This window comes from Mustela erminea, chromosome 12, assembly GCF_009829155.1.
Source record: "Mustela erminea isolate mMusErm1 chromosome 12, mMusErm1.Pri, whole genome shotgun sequence".
NCBI classification, from domain to species: Eukaryota; Metazoa; Chordata; class Mammalia; order Carnivora; family Mustelidae; genus Mustela; species Mustela erminea.
The window spans coordinates 90,223,345-90,243,973 of NC_045625.1; the positions used below are offsets into that span (position 1 = coordinate 90,223,345).

The following is a 20,629-nucleotide window of genomic DNA, read 5'->3' on the forward strand; positions in this document are numbered from 1 at the left end:
TTTTTTTTTTTTTTGAGTGAGGCTTGAGGCTTGGATGGCTATGTATTTCCCCCATAGGACCACCTTTGCCATATTCCATAGGTTTTGGACTGATGTGTCTTCATCTCATTGGTTTCCACGAATTGTTCAAGTTCTTTGATTTCCTGGCTGACCCAAACATTCTTGAGCGGGATGGTCTTTAGCTTCCAAGTGTTTGAATTTCTTCCAAACTTTTTCTTGTGATTGAGTTTCAGTTTCAAAGCACTGTGGTCTGAGAATATTCAGGGAATAATCTGAATCTTTTGGTATTGGTAGAGACCAGATTTGTGACCCTATATGTGGTCTATTCTGGAGAAAGTTCCATGTGCACTTGAGAAGAATGACTGTTCTATTGTTTTAGGGTGGAATGTTCTGTATATATTTATGAGGTCCATCGGGGTCCAATGTGTCATCCAAAGCTCTTGGGGTTATTTTTTTGTTGATTTTCTGCTTAGGTGATCTGTCTGTCGCTGAGAGTGGCGTGTTAAGATCTCCTACAATTAACGTATTCTTATCAATGTGTTTCTTCTAATTTTGATGAACAGTTGGCTTATGTAGTTGGCTGCTTCCATGTTTGAGGCATAAATATTCACAACTGTTGCATCTTCTTGGTGGATAGACCCTTTAAGAATTATGTAGTGTCTTTCTATATCTCTGACTACAGTCTTTAGCTTAAAATCTAATTTGTCTGATATGAGAATTGCTATCCCAGCTTTCTTTTGAGGCCTGTTGGCATGAAAGATGGTTCTCCATTCCTTCACTTTCAGTCTGGATGTATCTTTAGGTTCAGAATGCTTCTCTTGTAGATAGCATATGGATTGGTCCTGTTTTTTAATCCAGTCTCCAGTCCTGTGCTGGTTTATGGGGCATTTAGGCAGTTCATGTTGAGAGTGATTATTCAAAGATATGTATTTATTGTCATCATGTTGCTTGTGAAGTCCTTTTTTCTATAGATTGTCTCTGTAAATTTCTGTTCTTTATCACTCTTGGGGTTTTTCTTCTTGTGTAGAACCCCCCCTTAATATTTCTTGTAGTGTTGGCTTGGTGGTCTCATGATCTTTTAGTCTTTGCTGGTCTTGAAATTTCTATGTCTCTCCTTGCCAGAGAATGTATTCTGAATGTCAGCCTTGCCAGATAAATTATTCTTGGCTGAATGTTCTTCTCATTTAGTCCCCTGTGTCTTGCCGGCCCTTTCTGGCTTGCCGGGTTTCTGTGGACAGGTCTGACATTATTCTGATGTTTCTCCCACTATCCATAAGAAATCTCTTCCCCCTAGCTTCCCTTAAGACATTTTCTCTGAATTTACGATTCATGAATTTCACAATCACATGTCTGGAGGTCTTTCTACCCTTGTTTATCTTGGGGGTGTCCTCTCTGTGTCGGGGACACGAACACTTGTTCCATTCCCCAGATTAGGGAAATTCCCATCTAGGATTTGCTCAACTATATCTTCTAGTTCTGTCTCTCTTCACGCCTTCAGGGATCCCAATAATTCTGACACTGGAATGTCTCATGGCATCATTTCTCTGATTCTGTTCTCATGGCCTCTAAGTGGTTTGTTCCAGGCCTCTTCCTGATCCTTCTTTTCTATCAGTTTGTCTTCTAGATCATTAATTTGACCTTCTGCCTCATTTACCCTAGCTGTTAGAGTATTTAATTAGATTGGATCTATTGATAACATTTTTTAAGTTCTGCCAGATCAGCTCTCACTGTTGCCACTAGTGGTTTTCTCCAACCTAGCCGTTGTCTGGATAATTATTACCCTGAATTCTATTTCTGACATCTCGCTTATGTCCGTATCCAATAGCTCTGTGGCAGAGGTCACAGTCTCTGAGTTTTTCCTGTGTTGGGGTCCTCCTCTTAGTCATTCTGTTGAGGGATGGTTGAGGCAATATACAGAGTCCAAAGTATTGACCAGAGTCCAAGCAAAATGTACCTGTTTATAGGGACTTTAGGGTTTCTGGCCTCTTGCTGTTTCAGCCTGTCTTCTGGAGGGAGGGGCCTGCCATGCTGTTAGGCAACCCTGTTTGGGCAGAATTGCCTTGCCCCCTGTGGTGGGGAATGGACTCAGTGAAAACCAGTTTGGGGGTTGGGGGGCCTCTTGTTCTCTGGCGGCTTTCCCTGGTGGGTTTCTGTGTCCCTTCCAAGAGTCAGAGCAGAAGTGACTGTTTCCAAACTTCTGTCTCAGACAGAGAGATCGCAGACTGTCCTCCAGAAAGCCCTCCATGTCACACTGACTCCATTTTTGTCTGTGCTGCTAAAAACAGCAGCAGCCTGGGTTGTGTGCCCCACAGCAGCAGTCCCATCCCTGCCTCTGGGTCCAGGCATATCTCTTCCCTTTGTGCTTTTAAAACCACCAGCCACTCCCAGGTCATATGCACACCCTGGCAGCTCCAGGTTTCAGCCTGGGGGGCGCTGCCCTAAAGTTCTTTCCCAGTGGCTGCCAGTCTGAGTCTGTGCCCAGGCTCCAGTGCAGGATCTTTTAAGCTCCTGTGTTACTTCAGCTTCCCAGTGCCAGTGCTTATGGCAGCTCCCTCCCCCTTCCGTTTATCTTCCAATATCTGTCCACAGAATCATGGCTCCCCGTTTCATACCTCAGAACCTGCTGCCAGAGATACTCTGTTGGTATAGATCCTGATATATCTTCTTACATCTCAGGCTGATTTCATGGGTGTTCAGAGTTGTCTGGCAGAGATTCAGGTCAGTTGGTTGAAATAGGGCCCCCTACTCCTCCACCATGTTGTTGTTGTTTGAAAATCATACTCTCCTTTAAATGTTTGGTAGAATTCACCTGTGAAGCTGTCTGGTCCTGGACTTTTGTTGATTGGGAGGCTTTTATTAGTGATTAAATTTCACTGCTGGTAATCAGTCTGTTTAAATTTTCTATTTCTTCCTGCTTCAGTTTCAGTAAGCTATATGTTTGTTTGTTTCTTTCTTTCTTTCTTTCTTTTTTAAAGATTTTATTTTATTTCACAGACAGAGATTACAAGCAGAGAGGCAGGCAGAGAGAGGAAGGGAAGCAGGCTCCCCGCTGAGCAGAGAGCCCCATGCGGGGCTCGATCCCAAGACCCTGGGATCATGACCTGAGCCGAAGGCAGAGGCTTTAACCCACTGAGCCACCCAGGCACCCAAGCTATATGTTTCTAGGAATTTGTCTAGTTCTTCTGGGTTGTCCAGTTTGTTGGCAAATGATTTTTCATAATTTTGTATTTCTGTATTGTCAGTTGTGCTTTCTCTCCTCTCTCATTTCTGATTATGTTTGAGTCTGCTCTTTTTTTTCTTTTTTTTTTTTTTGACCAGTCTACTTTTTATCAATTTTATTTTTTTCTTCCCAAAGGAACCAGATGCCGATTTCATTGATCTGTCCTATCGAGTTTTTATTTGGCTTGGTTTTGTAGCTTCTGTTTTATTTATTTCTGCTGTAATATTTATTATTTCTTTCCTTCTACTGGCTTTGGGTTTTGTTTGTTCTTTTTCTGTCTCCTTTAGTTGTAAGGTTAGGTTATTCATTTGAGATTTTTCTTGTTTCTTGGGGTTGGCCTATACTGCTGTATAATTCCCTCTCAGAACCACCTTTGGGCCATTGTATTTTTCCCATTTGTTTTTTTACTTCCTCTTTGATTTCCTGGTGGACCCATTCATTATTTAGCAGCATGTTATTTAACTCACATATATTTATACTCTTTCCAGATTTTCTTCTTGTGGCTGATTTCTAGTTTCATAGCATTGTGGTCCTAAAAGATGCATGGTATGATTTTGATCTTCTTGAATTTGTTGCAAGTTGTTTTGTGGCCTAACATGTGATCTCTTTTAGAGACTGTTCTATGTGTACTTGAAAAGAAATTGTATTGTTTTAGGATGAATTGTTCTGAATATATCTGTTAGATCCATCAGGCCAAATGTGTCATTCAAAGCCACTGATTCCTTGTTGGTTTCTGTTTGGTTGATCTATCTATTGATGTAGGTGGGCTGTTAAGGTCCTGTACTATTATTACTATTATTTCCTTTATGTTTATCATTAGGTGTTTTATGTATTTGGGTGTTCCTGTATTGGGTCACAAATACTTACAATTGTTATATCTTTGTGTTGGATTGTTCCTTTTATGATTATATAGTGTCCTTTTTTGTGTCTTGATATATAGTCTGTTTTACAGTCTATTTTGTCCAATTTATATATTGCTACTCTGGCTCTCTTATCACTTCCATTTGCATAAGTGCCTTTCCATCCCTTAACTTTCACTCTGCATGTGTCTTTGGGTCTGAAATGAGGCTCTTGTGGACAACATATAGATGGGTTTTGCTTTTTTATCCATAATGCCACCATGGGTCTTTTTTTAAAAAGTATTTTATTTATTTATTTGAGAGGCAGAGAGAAACCATGAAAGAGAGAGAGCATGAGAGAAGAGAAGTCAGGGGGAGAAGCAGACTTCTGGTGAGCAGGGAGCCCGATGTGGGACTCGATCCCGGGACTCCAGGATCATGACCCGAGCCACCCAGGCGCCCCTACCATTTGTCTTTTGATTGTTACATTTGGTCCATTTTCCTTCAAGGTGTTTAGTACTAGGTATGTGTTTATTACTGTTTTGTTACTTCTTTTCCAGTTGTTTTTGTAGTTCTTGTCTGTTCCTTTTTTCTTTTTGTCTCTTACAGTTTGCTGGCTTTCTTTAGAGATAAACTTGGATTACTCTGTTTTTTGCTTATCTGTTATTGGCTCTTCATTTGTGATTACCATTAGGTTATATATATAATATCTTATATATATAGCAGTTTTATTATGTTGATGGTCACTTAAGTTTGAACTGATTCTTTTTTCCTCTCCCTGCCATGTTTTAGATGTATGGTGACATACTTTACATCTTTTTATTTTGTGAATTCCTTGACTAATCTTTTTTAAAGAATTTATTTTTTTTATTTGAGAGAGAGTGTATCAGTGTGGGGAGGAGCAGAGGGAGAGGAACAGGCAGATTCTGCATTGAGTGCATAATCATAGTCATAATCTCATGACCCTGAGATTATGAGCTTAGTCCAAATCAAGAGTTGGTCATTCAACTGAGTCACCCAGGCCCCTCTCCCTTGACTGATATTTATAAATATACCTAATTTTACTGCTTTTATGCTTCCTACTTTTCTCAATCATGCTTATGGTCTTTTGTTTCCACTCATAAAGTCCCCTTTAATGTTTCTTGTGGGGCCGGTTTAGTGGTCATGAATTTCTTTTCTTTTTCTTTTTTTTTTTTAAAGATTTTATTTATTTATTTGTCAGAGAGAGAGCGAGTGAGAGCGAGCACAGGCAGACAGAGTGGAAGGCAGAGTCAGAGGGAGAAGCAGGCTCCCTGCGGAGCAAGGAGCCTGATGTGGGACTCGATCCCAGGACGCTGGGATCATGACCTGAGCCGAAGGCAGCTGCTTAACCAACTGAGCCACCCAGGCGTCCCAGTGGTCATGAATTTCTTTAACTTTTGTTTGTCTGGTAAACTCTTTATTGCTCCTTTTATTCTGAATGATAGTCTTGCCAGATGGAATATTCTTAGTTGCACATTTTTTCCTTTTAGCACTTTGAACATATCATGTCACTGTCTCTGGCCTGCAGAGTTTCTGCTGAAAAATCAGCTGATAGCCCGATGGGGTTTCCTTATGTGTAACTGTTTTCCTTTCTCTTGATGCTTTTTTTTTTTTAAAGGTTTTATTTATTTATTTGACAGACAGAGATCACAAGTAGGCAGAGAAGCAGGCAGAGAGAGAGGAGGAAGCAGGCTCCCTGCTGAGCAGAGAGCCTGATATGGGGCTCGATCCCAGGACTCTGGGATCATGACCTGATCCGAAGGCAGAGGCTTTAACCCACTGAGCCACCCAGGCGCCCCTCTCTTGATGCTTTTAAAATTCTCTCTTATTCACTTCTTTTTGCTATTTTAATTACTATGTGTTTTAGTGTGGATCTCCTTACGTTTATTTTGTGGGAGACTCTCTGTACCTCCTGGGTCTGGATTTCTTTCATCCCCCAGATTCAGGAAGTTCTCAGCCATTGTTTCTTCAAATAAATTTTATGCTCCCTTTTCTCTTTGCTCTTCTGGGATCCCTGTAATGCAAATGTTACTACTCTTGATGGTGTTCCTGAGTTTTCTAAGTCTGTTTTCACTTTTCATTACTATTTTTTCTTCTTCCTATTGAGCTTGCTTTCCATTCCTGTCCTCCAGGTCATTGATTTATTCTTCTGCTTGTTCTAGTCTACTATTTATTCTCTCTGGTGTATTTTTAATTTTAGTTATTAAGTTCTTCATCTCTAATTAGTTCTTTTTTATTTTTTTCTATATCTTTGTCAAGGGTCTCACTGAAGTCCTCCACTCCTTTCTCAAGTTCAGTATCTTTATGACCATTACTTTAAATTCTTTCTGAGGCATATTATCACTGCTTTGTTACCTCTTTTGCTGTGATTTTGTTCTATTCTTTCATGTGGGATATATTCCTCTGATTCTTCATTTTGTCTAATTCTGTGTCTGTTTCTGTGTGTTGGGAAAGTCAGCTATGTTTTCTGCTCTTGAAAGTCATGGCCTTATCTCTTTTTATAAGATTTTATTTGTTTGACACATAGAGAGAGCGAGAGAGCGAGAGAGAGCACACACAAGCAGGGGGAACAACAGAGGGAGAGGGAGAAGCAAGCTGTCCACTGAGCAGGGGGCCTAATGCAGGGCTCGATCCCAGGACACTGGGATCATGACCTGAGCTGGTCAGACACTGACTGAGGCACTCAGGTACCCCAGCAATTGATTTTTGTATATTAATCTTGTATCTGCAGCCTTGATTTACTCACTTGTTAGTGCCAGAAATTTATTGATTCTTTGGCATTTTCTAAATAATTAGGTCATTTGCAAAGTTATTATTGCTTCTTCTTACCCAATATGTGTACCTTTTATTTCTTCTTTTGTCTTCTTATATTAACTAGTACTTCCAGTGTGAAATTTGTAGGAGAGGTGAGAGGGGGATATCCTTGCTTTGTTCCTGTTCTTCAGGGACAGCATCTGCTTTCTCAGCACTAAGCAGTGTATATGAGTGGTGGCTTTTCCACTCTTTTTTAAAGCCTACCCACAGTTACCTGCTGAGGCCATCAGCACAGCCTGTTCTTAACCTGAGCCTGAAAAAATTAATGGCACTTCTTTACTGGTCTCTGACATCCAAACAGTGTTCATATTTCCTGGATTGCTCAAAACTGTTAAAACACATTGCCTTTGGTTGCTGGGTCTCGAAAGTCCTTTCTATAAGAGCTCTCTCTCTTTTTATGCTGTTAACTTGTTGAAAGCTTCACATTTTGAAAAGATTACACACATGTCAATTCACCCCTCCAGTACTTCACCATTTTTTTTTTAAAGATTTTATTTATTTATTTGAGAGAGAGAGAAAGCACGAGAAGGGGGAAGACAGAAGGAGAAGCAGACTCCCTGCTCAACCCCAAGACTCCAGGATCATGCCCTGAGCCAAAGGCAGTCGCTTAACTCTAACTGAGCCACCCAGGTGCCCACTTCACTATTTCTTAATAATGACTTGTTTTCCCCATATGCTGAATATCATGATCACAGCTAACAGTGTTCACAATACTTCTCTAATGCCCAGTTCATTTTAAATTGTCCTTTGTGATCCCCAAAATGCTTTCGGTTCATTTGTGTGAAGCGTATAATCACATCTGAAGAATGATTATCTAGTCTTTTCATTAAGGAAAGTCTCCCCTCTTAATAATTTCTTTGTGACATTGGCTTGTTGAAGTCTGGGCCATTTGCTGACTGCCCCTTCTTAAATCTCAAGTCGCATTTAAAATCCTGGGAATTCAATCTTGGACATATAAATGGGGGGGCAGCCAGAATGATGGCACCCACCCTGCCTAACTTACCCCCCGGGTCTACATTCTGTGGAGACCTGTAGCACTCCTTCTCTTTGGATTTCCTGGGACTTGTCCTTTGGCTTTAGGGCAGATGTGGATGGTGAGTTTCTGTTTTCCCTATGATAAGTGATTTTGGCTGTCAGTGTGAGTGCTCTCCTATGGGTACTCTGAGGCCCTTTCCTTCTTAATAGAATCCCCACAGTGAGAAAAGTCTTATCTACCTGCAGGGGGCTGAAGGCTTCAATTCTCAACTGGGGATTGGGACAGCCTATTGCTGATCTGGCTCTAGGATCTCCCCCCGCCCCTTTTCTGGATACTGGTTAAGAATGAGCAGCTCTGATGACCCCTGCAACCTGCCTTCCTTATCTTTACTCACCACTGCTGAACTGGGAGGCTAATGGAAGGGTACTTCTCCCAAGCGCCCCTTCACCTCTGTTCTCTTTCCTCAGCTCTGCCTTGGAACTTGACTCTTCTCTAGGAAGAGCACTAAGCTTACCAGGAATATGGCCCCAGGGCTTCTGACAACGAGGGATGAGGTGAGTCCTGAATTTTTTTCCTAGCTCTTGCAGGATGGACTCATTGTCTTTGCTTGTTCTGGAGCTGCCCTGGTGGTGTTAGGTCGTATCTAGCCCTGATTTTGGAGGTGTGGCACATCTTACCCAGAGCCTTTTCTCAGACTCCTCTGTTCCATTCATGACTTAGGCATTCAACAAGTAGTGAACTGTAATCAACACAGTTAAAATACAAATACAGGATATTCATGCTTATGTGCCCAGTGATTCCCAAAGCCTAAACAAGTGAAGGAAGGCTTTCAGGACAAAGCTCTTTGCAGAGCTGCAAGAGCTGCCCCTGATGGACTTGGCAAATTGAAGAACTTCCAGTGGGAGTGTGACAGGAAGTCTAGTGCATCTCAGAAACCAGATGACTGGCAGGCTGTCCGTGACCATTTGGAAAAATGGAGTCGCCAGTGGCCTTTGGTCACATCAGTTTTCTCTGTGTAGTGGTGAGGGTGTCTGCTTGTTACTTGGGGATACATTTAGTTTGGCTAGTCCTACGCTTGAATGATACATATTATATATCTATATCTATAGATATATATAAAAATTATATATATATATATTTTTTTCTTTTTTTAAAAGATTTTGTTTATTTTACTTGAGAGGGAATGTGAGCAAGAGAAAGCATAGAAGAAGGGGAGAAGAAGACTCCCTGCTGAGCAGAGAGCCCAACACGGGGCTTGCAGGCAGATGTTTAACCAAATGAGCCACCCAGGAGACCCTGTACTTTATATTTAAATGAGTTTTCCACACTTAAAAATGGGAAGATTGTATCTGAAGGTCTGGATTGCCAGCTTCCTTGAGAATAGGTCATTCATCACTCTCCAGAATCCACACTCTTGGCAAATGACAAGTAGTTGAACTCAAACAGTGTCACTACAGTGTAGTCATACTCCCTTCCACCCCCTGGCCCCAAGGCCGACGAGTCTAATTCACTCACTCATTACTGTTCTGGACTCTGAATTCTTTGCCTTCACCTGCTCTGAGCCTGGATGGACAGTTCAGCCAGAATCTGGAAAGCTAGGCTGAAGGTTGTGGGCTTGAACTTAGAGTAAGCTGGATTTTGAAGGATTTTGAGATGGATTTCGCCATGTTGAAATCAAGGATTGGGAAATAAATAGTATAGTTGATCCCTTGAACTATAGTATAGTTGATCCTTGAACTATAGTTGAATAGTGTAGTTGATCCTGGATTTGAACTGTGTAGGTTCATTTATATGTGGATTTTTTTCAGTAAACACAGTGCAGTATTATAAATGTATTTTTTCTTTCTCATAAGTTTCTTAATAACTTTTTTCTCTAGCTTACTTTATTTTATGAATATAGTATATAATACACATAACACAAAATGTATGTTCACTGTTTATGTTATTAGTGAGGCTTTCAGTTAATTGTAGGCTATTAGTTCAGTTTTGGGGGGAGTCAGAAGTTATACAGAATTTTGAATGTATGGTGGTTTGGCACCCCTCACCCCTGTGTTGATCAAAGATCAACTGTAACTGAATAAATACTATGTCTTAAAGGTTTTCTCTAAGATTAGGCAGTATGTGAAATTGGCATAATTGGATAAAATTAACATTTATTAACCACCTAAATAGATAGCAGATGAGATTCTTTTGTCTTGGTTTTATCAATTACACAAAGTACTGTCAGTTGTATTCAGTTTTTCATTGCCTTTTGTATCAGGTGTAGAATTTTTTGCAAAAGATCTGAATTTAATCTTAAATACTTGGCTCATACAGTGAATAGTTGCCTGTTACTGTACAAGTTAAAAATAAATGACTGGTTATCAGAACCATTGAGAGCTGCTTGCCCCTCAGTTTTCAAATATTTTATACCTTTGAGGGAAAAAGTTTATGTGGCACATGCAACTCAGAATGTTACTTAAGGTAAGAGAGAAAACTTCTGATGTTTCACTTTATCGTTTATGATGTTAATAGAGAAGCATTCTTGGCCAAAATGGAATGTAGCACTTGCTCACTTTTTCCATCCCTACTCTGCACTTCCTATGGGATCCTTAGCACACCCTGAATCTCATCCTGTCTGTGACCAGTATCACTCCATATACATTTTTTTCTTTTATTTATTTCCTTATGAGAAATTGATGTGAGGGCTTAAGTGTCTGAAATGCTAAGTTTTTTAAGATGAAATTTCCATACCTGGAAGAGTGTCAGACATGCAAACCTACTTGTTTCAGAAAGGGACCACAGTCCAAACTTTTTTTTTTTTTTTTTTTTTTTAAGAGGAGGGGCAGAGGGCAAGAGAGAATCTTAAGTGATTCCATGCCCAGCATGAAGCCCGATGTGGAGCTCAGTCCCGCAACCCTGACATGACCTGAGCTGAAATCAAGAGTTGGATGCTGAACCAGCTGAGCCACCCAGGCACCCAAAACAATCTTAACTTTTTTTGGGGTGGGGGAAGCATAAAGGGTTTGTTTTTCTGTTTGAGGCATAGAAATTACATATTTTAGGATTCTTTAAATTGCATTTCCATGTACTTTGGTATGTATCTGATCTGAATTACATAAAATCTTTTGACCTGTATTCTAAATGAATATATTGTTGGCCATATATACACATGGTATTTGGCCATGTCTAAGGAGTTTGGCCTGATAGAAGAAATTGGAATATGCTTTAGGGTTGTGACGTAGATCAGGGCTGGACCTACAGGTTGTTAACTAGTAAGAAATTAGCACTCTTTCATTTTTTTTTTTTTTTTTTTTTAAAGATTTTATTTATTTATTTGACAGAGAGAGATCACAAGTAGGTAGAGAGACAGGCAGAGAGAGAGAGAGGAGGAAACAGGCTCCCTGCTGAGCAGAGAGCCCGACGCGGGACTCCATCCCAGGACCCTGAGATCATGACCTGAGCCGAAGGCAGCGGCTTAACCCACTGAGCCACCCAGGCGCCCAGCACTCTTTCATTTCTTAAGAAATTGTTTTGAATGTCTGCTGTGTGAGGGAGCCTTTAGTCAACAAACAGTGATATCCACAGCACAGCCTCCATTCTTATAAAACTCCTAACTTATTTAGGTGTTTGTCTGTCACTGGAGTTAAACATTTAAAAGTTCCTTTATTGAGGTATAATTCACATCCAATAAAATTCACTATTTCAAAATCTACAGTTTGTAGATTTTAGTATATTCACAAAAGTTGTTCAACCCTCACCACTAATTCCATAATGTTTTCGTAACCCCCAAAGAAAGTGCACACCCATTAGGAGTAACTCCCTTTTCTTCCCTTTCCTAACCACTGGCAAGTGCTCATCTATTTTCTTTCTCTATAAATTTGTTTTTTCTGGGTACTTCATATAAATGAAACCATATAATATGTGGTTTTTGTATTTGTTTTCTTTCACTTAGCATAATATTTTCAAGGTCCATTCATGTTGTAGCCCATATCAATAATATTTCATTTCTCTTCATGGTTGAATAACAGTCTGTTGTTTTTTCATTCATCATTCATCAGTTGATGTACATTTCATTTATTCTTGTCATTGGAAATTAGGATCTTTGGTCTATGCACATATTTGATTTTAATGATAAAATTGATCTAGTGACTACCCCAGTGTCAGATCTTTAAAGGTGAAGAAACCCAAGAATCCGTCAAACTCCTAGAGGAGAACATAGGCAGTAACCTCTTCAACATCAGCCACAGCAATTTCTTTCAAGACAAGTCTCTAAAGGCAAGGGAAACAAAAGCAAAAATGAACTTTTGGGACTTCATCAAGATAAAAAGCTTCGGGGCACCTGGGTGGCTCACTGGGTTAAATCCTCTGCCTTCAGCTCAGGTCATGATCCCAGGGTCCTGGGATCGAGCCCCGCATCGGGCTCTCTGCTCAGCAGAGAGCCTGCTTCCTCCTCTCTCTCTGCCTGCCTCTCCACGTACTTGTGATCTCTGCCTGTCAAATAAATAAATTTAAAAAAAAAAAAAAAGATAAAAAGCTTCTGCACAGCAAAGGAAATAGTCAGCAAAACTAAGAGGCAACCCACGGAATGAGAGAATATATTTGCAAATGACATTTCAGATAAAGGGTTGATAGCCAAGATCTATAAAGAACTTCTTAAACTCAACAACCAAAAAAATAAAGAATCCAGTCAAGAAATGGGCAGAAGACATACAAATGGCTAACAGACATGAAAAAATGTTCAGCATCACTATGCATCAGGTAAATACAGATCAAAACCACGTTGAGATACCACCTTACACCACTTCAGATGGCTAAAATCAACAAAACAGGAAATAACAAATCTTGGTGAGGATGTGGTGAAAGGGGAACCCTCTTACATTGTTAGTGGGAATGCCAGCTGGTACAGCTACTCTGCAAAACAGTATGGAGTTTCCTCAAGAAGTTAACAATAGAGCTACCCTATGACCCAGCAATTGCACTACTAGATATTTATCCCAAAGATACAGATGTAGTGAAAAGAAGGGGCATATGTACCCCAGTGTTCATAGCAATAGTCCACAATAGCCAAACTGTGGAAGGAGCTGAGATGTCCTTCAACAGATGAATGGGAAAAGATGTGGTTCATATATATAATGGAATATTACTCGGCCACCAGAAAGGATGAATACCTACTGTTTGCATTGACGTGGGTGGGGCTGGAAGGAATTATGCTTAAATAAGACAACCAGAGAAAGACTATTATAATATGGTGTCACTCATGTGTGGAACATAAGGAGTAGCATGAAGAACCACAGGGGAAGGGAGGGAAAACTGGGAAGAAATCAGAGAGGGAGACAAGTCATGAGCTACTCTTGACTCTGGGAAACAAACAGGGTTGTGGAAAGGGAGGTGAGTGGGGGGATGGGGTATCTGGGTGATGGGTATTAAGGAGGCAGGTTAAGTTATGATAAGCACTGGGTGAATTTGAAGGGATTTGTAGAATACAACTTATATTCTGTAACTCCAATTGAATTAGAAACCAATAATAAGATACCTAAGTAAATCTCAAGTATTTAGAAACTAACCAACACATTTCTTCACATTTCTTCACTGCTCCTTACATCAAAGAAGAAATTGCACTGTGACATCAGAAGGGTGGAGGAAGGGAAGTATGTGGCTCTGCGCCTGCCGCAAAGCGACTGATGAGCTGCTGAAATCTGCCAGAATTACGTTTTGTCAAACTTGGGAACCTAGTCAAAAGTGGAAAATTTGGTGAAGAAAGAAGCTCCTACTTTGTGGCAGAAGAGTGCGGCAGCATTTTAAACTGCCTGCCTATTAACTATATCAAATATACACAAAGAGCTAAAGGAAGCCATAAACATGGAACTAAAAGGAACTGGGCCAACAGTGTTTGAAGAGACAGAATATCAATGAAGAAATTATAAAAAGGAGTCATACAGAACTTCTGGAGCTGCAAAGTACAACTGAAGTGAAAAATTTGTTTTGGGAGTTTAATAGCATATTAGGCAGGCAAAATAGAGTCAGTGAATTTGAAAATACCTAAACTGAGATTATCCACTCTGAGGAGCAGGAAAAAAAAGAACATTGAAAAATGCACAGAACTTAAGAGACCTGTGAGACACCAACAGATGTACTTACATATACGTAGTGGGAATTGCAGAGGGAAAGGAGAGGATAGAAAACTTTAAGAAATATCCAGACACTCCCCAAACTTGCTTTAAAAAACAGCCATAAAGCTATACATCTAAGAAGCTTAGTAAACTCTAAGTAGGATAAACTCAGATCCACACCCAGACATGTAGTCAAAATTATCAAAATCCATACACCAAGATAGGATTTTGAAAGCAGCAAGAAGATATCTGTTACCTACTAGGAAGGGTTTTTCAGTAAGATTAAGAGCTGATTTCTCATTAGAAATCATGGAGACCACCAGTCAGTAGGATAACCTATTGAAGGTCTTGGAAGAAAGACTGTCAACTAAGATTTCTATATCCAGCAAATTATCCTTCAAGAATGAAGGAGAGGGGTGCCTGGGTGCCTCAGTGGGTTAAAGCCTCTGCCTTCAGCTCATGTCATGCTTTCAGGGTTCTGGGATCAAGCCCCACATCAGGCTCTCTGCTTAGCAGGGAGCCTACTCCCCGCTACCCCCAGTGCTGCCTGCCTCTCTGCCTACTTGTGATCTCTGTCAAATAAATAAATCTTAAAAAAAAAAATGCAGGAGAAATAAGAGGTTTCCAGATTTCAAAACAAAAAAACCAGAGAGAGCTCATTAACAGTAGGCCTGCTCTACAAAAAATGCTTCAGGCAAAAAGGAAGGACACAAGACAGTAACTAAACCATTAGAAAGAAAATTTAACACTGGAGCACTCAGCAGGGAGTCTGCTTGAGGCTCGCTCTTTCCCTTTTGCCATCCCTCCACTTACATGCATGCTCTCTCTAAAATAAATCTTAAAAAAACAAAACAAAACAAAAACCTTAATGAGGTTTTGCACCAGTCAGATTGGGTTTTACCAGAAATAACAAGTGTCATGCACTGTTGGTGGGAATGAAAGGCGCCATTGTGGAAGACGTCTGGAGACACCTCAAAAACATGAAAAGAGAACCACCATATGATCTGTCACTGTGAGAGTAGATCTGTCCTGGAAGAAAGGAATTGTCAATCCCAAGTTCTATACCAAATGAAGTATCTTTCAGAAATGAAGGGAAAATCAGGACATTTTTCAGATGGAGGAAAACAGAATTTGTCTCTAGGAGCATGGACAGATGCAATTTTAGAAACAAAAAGGAAACAATAAAAGAGGGAAACTTGGAGCATCTGTGTACAGTAAACAGTTAACATAACAGGCTTCAGACTGTTATTCCTTTTTTTATTATTTTTTATTTTTTTAAGATTTTATTTATTTATTTGATAGAGAGAGATCACAAGTAGGCGGAGAGGCAGGCAGAGAGAGAGACAGGAGGAAGCAGGCTCCCTGTTGAGCAGAGAGCGCGATGCGGGACTCAATCCCAGGACCCTGAGATCATGACCTGAGCCGAAGGCAGCGGCTTAACCCACTGAGCCACCCAGGCGCCCCAGACTGTTATTCTTAAGAAATCCTGCTTGCAAGATGATCCTTCGGCAAGATCCTTGGGATCTTGCATTTCTGGGAGGTTAGCACCATTCTCAGAATTGGTAAGAATGGTTGACTATAGTTGCATAGTTTGCAAAAGAAAGAGCCTGTGACCAGTCCCTACTAAAAAAGTTGGGCAGTGAGCCTCTAATGAGCTTCCTTATTAGACAGTGTTTAACGCATGTTGTCACACGTCCTTGGTGGTGGAGTTAAGTGGGTCATGTATTACTCCACTGGGAGAGTATTCTTGGATGCTTGTTCCTGGTTTCCTTTAGACGTTGTCTTTTGTACCATTTCTCTCTGGTGATTTTGCTTTGTATCCCTTTGTTTGTAGCCATGTGTACAACCATATGATGAGTCTTGCAAGTCCTAGTGAACATCAAACCTGGGGGTCATCTTGGGGACCCCTGACACCATCAGGAAGAAAGAAAACACAGGAAAAATATAGGTAAATATAGGAGGCACTCCTCTTGGCACATGAATTCTCTAAACTAATTTTGATGGTTGATGCAAAAATTATTACACAGTCTGATGTGATTCTAAAGATAGGAAATATTTAAGATTACCAGAAGGGCAAGAGGATGTAATGGGAGGTAAAAGTTTCTGTACTTCCTTAAACTGGAAAATGAAGATACCAGTAGACTGATTAGTTATATGTATATAATGTAGCTCCTAGAATAGCTACTAGAAATGTTAGATAAAAAATACATAGCACTGGAGAAATCAAAATAGAATTCTTAAAAAAAAAAAAGTCCAAGTAACCCAAAAGAAGTCAGTAAAAAGAAAAGCAAAAAGAATAAAATGATCTAAATACACCAGCCAAAAGAGGGACTGGCATAGTAGAGTAAGAAAAAGCAGCAATGACAACAACAAACCCTATATTTTGTCTAAATGAAACTTCAAACATTATAACATAAGCAAGTTAAAAGGATAAAAAAAATCATGCAAACATTAACCAAAGGAAAGCTGGAGTGGCTATATATTAAATCAAGTAAGGTAGACTTCAGAGCAAGGAAAGTTACCAGATACAGGGTGATAAATGGTCAATTCCAGGAAGACCGTGATCCTTAATATGTCTGCATCACATAACAGTTCACCGTATTTGAAGAGAAAACTGAAAGAAGAAATAGACAAATCAACGATTTGGAGACTTTAACACCCTTCTCTCAATGATGGAAATAGTGGACCCCAAATCAGTGAAGAGTTTTTGTCAATACTATCAACCAAGAGAATGTGATCTTTACAGAACACGTCACCCAACAATAGTAGAATACATATTCTTTTCAGATGCCCACAAAAACATACTAAGGTAGACATATCCTGAGCCATAAAACAACACATAAAACACAAGTATTTGTTCATCTTAACAAAAGTAGAGAACTGATAACAGACAATGTGTGTTTTCTGACAACAGAATCAAACTTGAAATCAGTAAGAGAAAGATGACAGAAAAGCCTCTAAGCACTTACAGAATAAACTACACACTTCTAAGTTATCCATGCATCAAAAATGAAATTTCAAGAGAAATAAAAATATACATGGAAGAGAATGGAGAAGAAAATACAATATATCAAAGTATCTGGAATACAGCACTGAATATGTATGTTAGAAAAGAGTAAGAATCTCAAGTCAATAAGCTTCTACCTCAGGAACCTAGAAAAATAAGAGCAAAGTACACTCAGAGGAAAACAAATAGAAGGAAATAATAATGTTAAAGGCAGAAATCAGCTGCTCTTCTGAAAACAGTAACATTGAAACAACTTCTAGCAAGACTAAGAAGAAAAAAAAAAAAAAGAGTAGACACAAATCACCATATCAGGAATGATACAAAGGGGCACCTGGGTGGCTCAGTCAGTTAAGCATCTGCCTTTGGCTCAGGTCATGATCTTCGGAGATCAGATCTTCTGGGACTCGGATCTAGTCCCACATTGGGCTCCTGGCTCAGCAGGGAGTCTCCCCTAACCCTCCAAATCTCATGCGCGCACACGCATTCTCTCTCTCCCTCTTTCTAATAGATAAAATTTCTACATACTCTGAAGCCACTAAAAGAATATCGACCCATATACTTCACAACTTAGCTGAAACGAACTGCTTCCATGAAAAACAAACTACCAAAACCCACCCAATATGGAGTAATTTGAACAGCTTTGTAACTATTAAGGAAGTCTAATTTGCAATCTAAAAATTCCTACAGAAGAACTCTACGGGCCCAGATGTTTTTACTGTGGAATTCTGCCAGATCTTTAAAGAACATTTAACACAAGTGCTATATGACTTCTTCCAGAAAATAGAAGAGGAAACACTTAACAATTCACTCTACGGAGCACATATTACATTGATACCAAAATAATTACATGCTATTACCAAGTACAATTTACTTTAGGAATGTAAGACTAGTTTCATATTTGAAACTTAGTGTAATCCACCATATTAATAAACTAAAAAGAAAAACCACATGATTGTATCAGTTGATGCAGTAAAGGCATTTATTTGACAGAATTCAACAATAACCATAGTGGGGAAAAAAAAATTCTTGTAACAAAAGGAATGCAGGGGAACTCCTCTACTTGAGTAGGGACATCTACCAAAAAATCTATATCTAACTTTTTTTCTTTCCTCAGTGAGGCTTTTCTTGGCCATTTACCTAACCTTTTTTTTTTTTTTTTTAATTTGCTGAGGTATACATAATATAAAATTTACTGTTTTAACCAATTTTAAATGTACAGTTCAGTGGTATTAAGTATATTCACACTGTTGTAAAACCATTCCCATTCTCCAGGTCCAGTACTGCTTTATCTTCCCAAACTGAAATTCAGTTCATTAAAAACGGACTCATTCCTTGATCCATTCATCTGTTGATGGACATCTAGGTTCTTTCCATAGTTTGGCTATTGTGGACATTGCTGCTATAAACATTCGGGTGCATGTGCCCCTTTGGATCACTACGTTTGTATCCTTAGGGTAAATACCCAATAGTGCAATTGCTGGGTCATAGGGCAGTTCTATTTTCAACACTTTGAGGAACCTCCATGCTGTTTTCCAGAGTGGCTGCACCAGCTTGCATTCCCACCAACAGTGTAGGAGGGTTCCCCTTTCTCCGCATCCTCACCAGCATCTGTCATTTCCTGACTTGATGATTTTAGCCATTCTGACTGGTGTGAGGTGATATCTCATTGTGGTTTTGATTTGTATTTCCCTGATGCCGAGTGATATGGAGCACTTTTTCATGTGGCTTAAGTGGGTAGGAGAAGAATAAATGAAACAAGATGGGATTGGGAGGGAGACAAACCATAAGTGATTCTTAATCTCATAAAACAAACTGAGGGTTGCTGGGGGGAAGGGGTTTGGGAGAAGGGGGTGGGATTATGGACATTGGGGAGGGTATGTGCTTTGGTGAGTGCTGTGAAGTGTGTAAACCTGGTGATTCACAGACCTGTACTCCTGGGGATAAAAATATATGTTTATAAAAAATAAAAAATTAATTAAAAAAAAAAAATGGACTCATTCCTCGTTCCTCCCAGCTCTTGGTAGCCTCTTTTTTACTTTGTTGCTAAGTACCTGTGTACCTGCTGTAAGTGAAATCAAACACTTTTTGTCCTGTGACTGGCATATTTCATGTAGCATAATGTTTTCAAGGCTAATCCTTGATGTTGAATGTATCAGAATCTCCTTGCTTTTTAAGGCTGAATATATGCCATTGTATGCATATACCACATTTTATTTATCTGTTGATGGACATTTGAGCTATTGTGAATAATGCCATTAGAGACTTTGGTGTGTAAATATAGAGTGGTAGATAGCTAAGAGTGGAATTGCTGGATCGTAGGGTCCATTGTACATTTACTGTATGAGGAAATGCTGGACTTTTCCACAGAAACCACACCATTTTACATTTCCTACAAGAAATGCACAAAGGTTCCATTGTCTCCCCACACTCTGCCAGAAATTATTCTTTCCCTTTTCTTTGGTAATAGCTATCCCAGTGAGTATGGCATGGTATCTCATTGTGGAACAGTATTCTTAATGCTGTGAGACATAACACTTTCCTCCTTATGTCAAGAATAAGGCAAAGATGTCTGCTTTTACCACTCTTTATTATGCTGTTAGTACTGTAATAAAGCAAGAAGAGGAAAGAAAACGCATATAGATTTATATAAGGGAAGAAATAAATCTGGCCCTATATGCAGATGCCATGCTTGTCTATGTAGAAAATCTCAAGGAATGTAGGAGGAAAAAAAAAATCATAGAACTAAGTGAGTTCAGTCATGCTGCAGGATTTAAGGTAAACAGTAAACTGTACTTCTATATCCTAGCAATGAACATAAGTGTCACTGAAATTAAAAATATAATAGCATTAGAAGTTTTTAGGTATCAATCTAACAAAACATACATGAATTTGTATGCTGAAAACCACAAAATGCTGATGAAAGAAATTAAAGAACATCTCAGTAAATGGAGAGACATACCATATTCATGGATTTGAAGAGTCAATGTAGTAAAGATGTTAGGTCTCCTCAGATTAATATAAAGGCTCATGAAAATCTTGTCAAAATTCCAACAAGGTTTTTGTTTTGTTTTGTAGATACAGATCAAGATTCTAACATTTATATGGAAAGGATATGTCTTAGAATAGCTAAAATAACCTTTAAAATGAAGAATAAGGTGGAAGGAATGAGGCTAGCTGATTTCAAGACTTAAACTATAGCCAATCAAAGCTGTGTTTTTGACAGCATCATAGACATAAGATCAAAAGAAGAAAGGAGAGGACCCCTAACTAGACCTATGAGCAATGTGAGAAGAAGGTTAATAGTCTTGAACACATGGCACTAAGAGTTTGGGTTAAAAGCGGGATCTGTGAAACTCACCAGGGTGCCCCACACCAGCATTCTTTCTGATTTGGCCCTGGTTAGTGGCTTAGGTTGACTAGTGCATGTGGCTGGCTTCTGGGTGAGCAGGAATGTGTTTGTGTTACAGGCATTAATGGCCTTCAGGGATGTGGCTGTGGCCTTCACCCAGAAGGAGTGGAAGTTACTGAGTCCTGCTCAGAGGACCCTGTACCGGGATGTAATGCTGGAGAACTACAGTCACTTGGTATCACTGGGTAAGGACAGCTTGTCTCAGGTCTCAGACTGCCTGTGGGCATCTTAAGATTTTATGTAACAGCTGC

The 20,629-nt window shown here is 39.6% G+C and overlaps 1 protein-coding gene across 10 annotated transcripts in view; it reads left to right on the forward strand.

The window, feature by feature from the left end:
* ZNF169 (zinc finger protein 169) overlaps positions 1 to 20,629 on the forward strand; it is a 41,524-nt gene that overhangs the window by 10,656 nt on the left and 10,239 nt on the right. For 3 of the 10 annotated variants that reach the window (XM_032307327.1, XM_032307326.1, XM_032307329.1), the window contains exons 2-3: positions 8,338 to 8,424; positions 20,437 to 20,563. In XM_032307327.1, the coding sequence (XP_032163218.1) occupies positions 8,392 to 8,424; positions 20,437 to 20,563 (160 nt within the window). In that variant the 5' untranslated portion in view covers positions 8,338 to 8,391. Of the gene's footprint in view, positions 1 to 5,428; positions 5,447 to 8,336; positions 8,425 to 15,501; positions 15,525 to 15,796; positions 15,911 to 19,011; positions 19,034 to 20,436; positions 20,564 to 20,629 lie in introns of those variants that run through there. The other 7 variants (XM_032307328.1, XM_032307332.1, XM_032307333.1 and 4 more) reach the window with 7 other exon arrangements.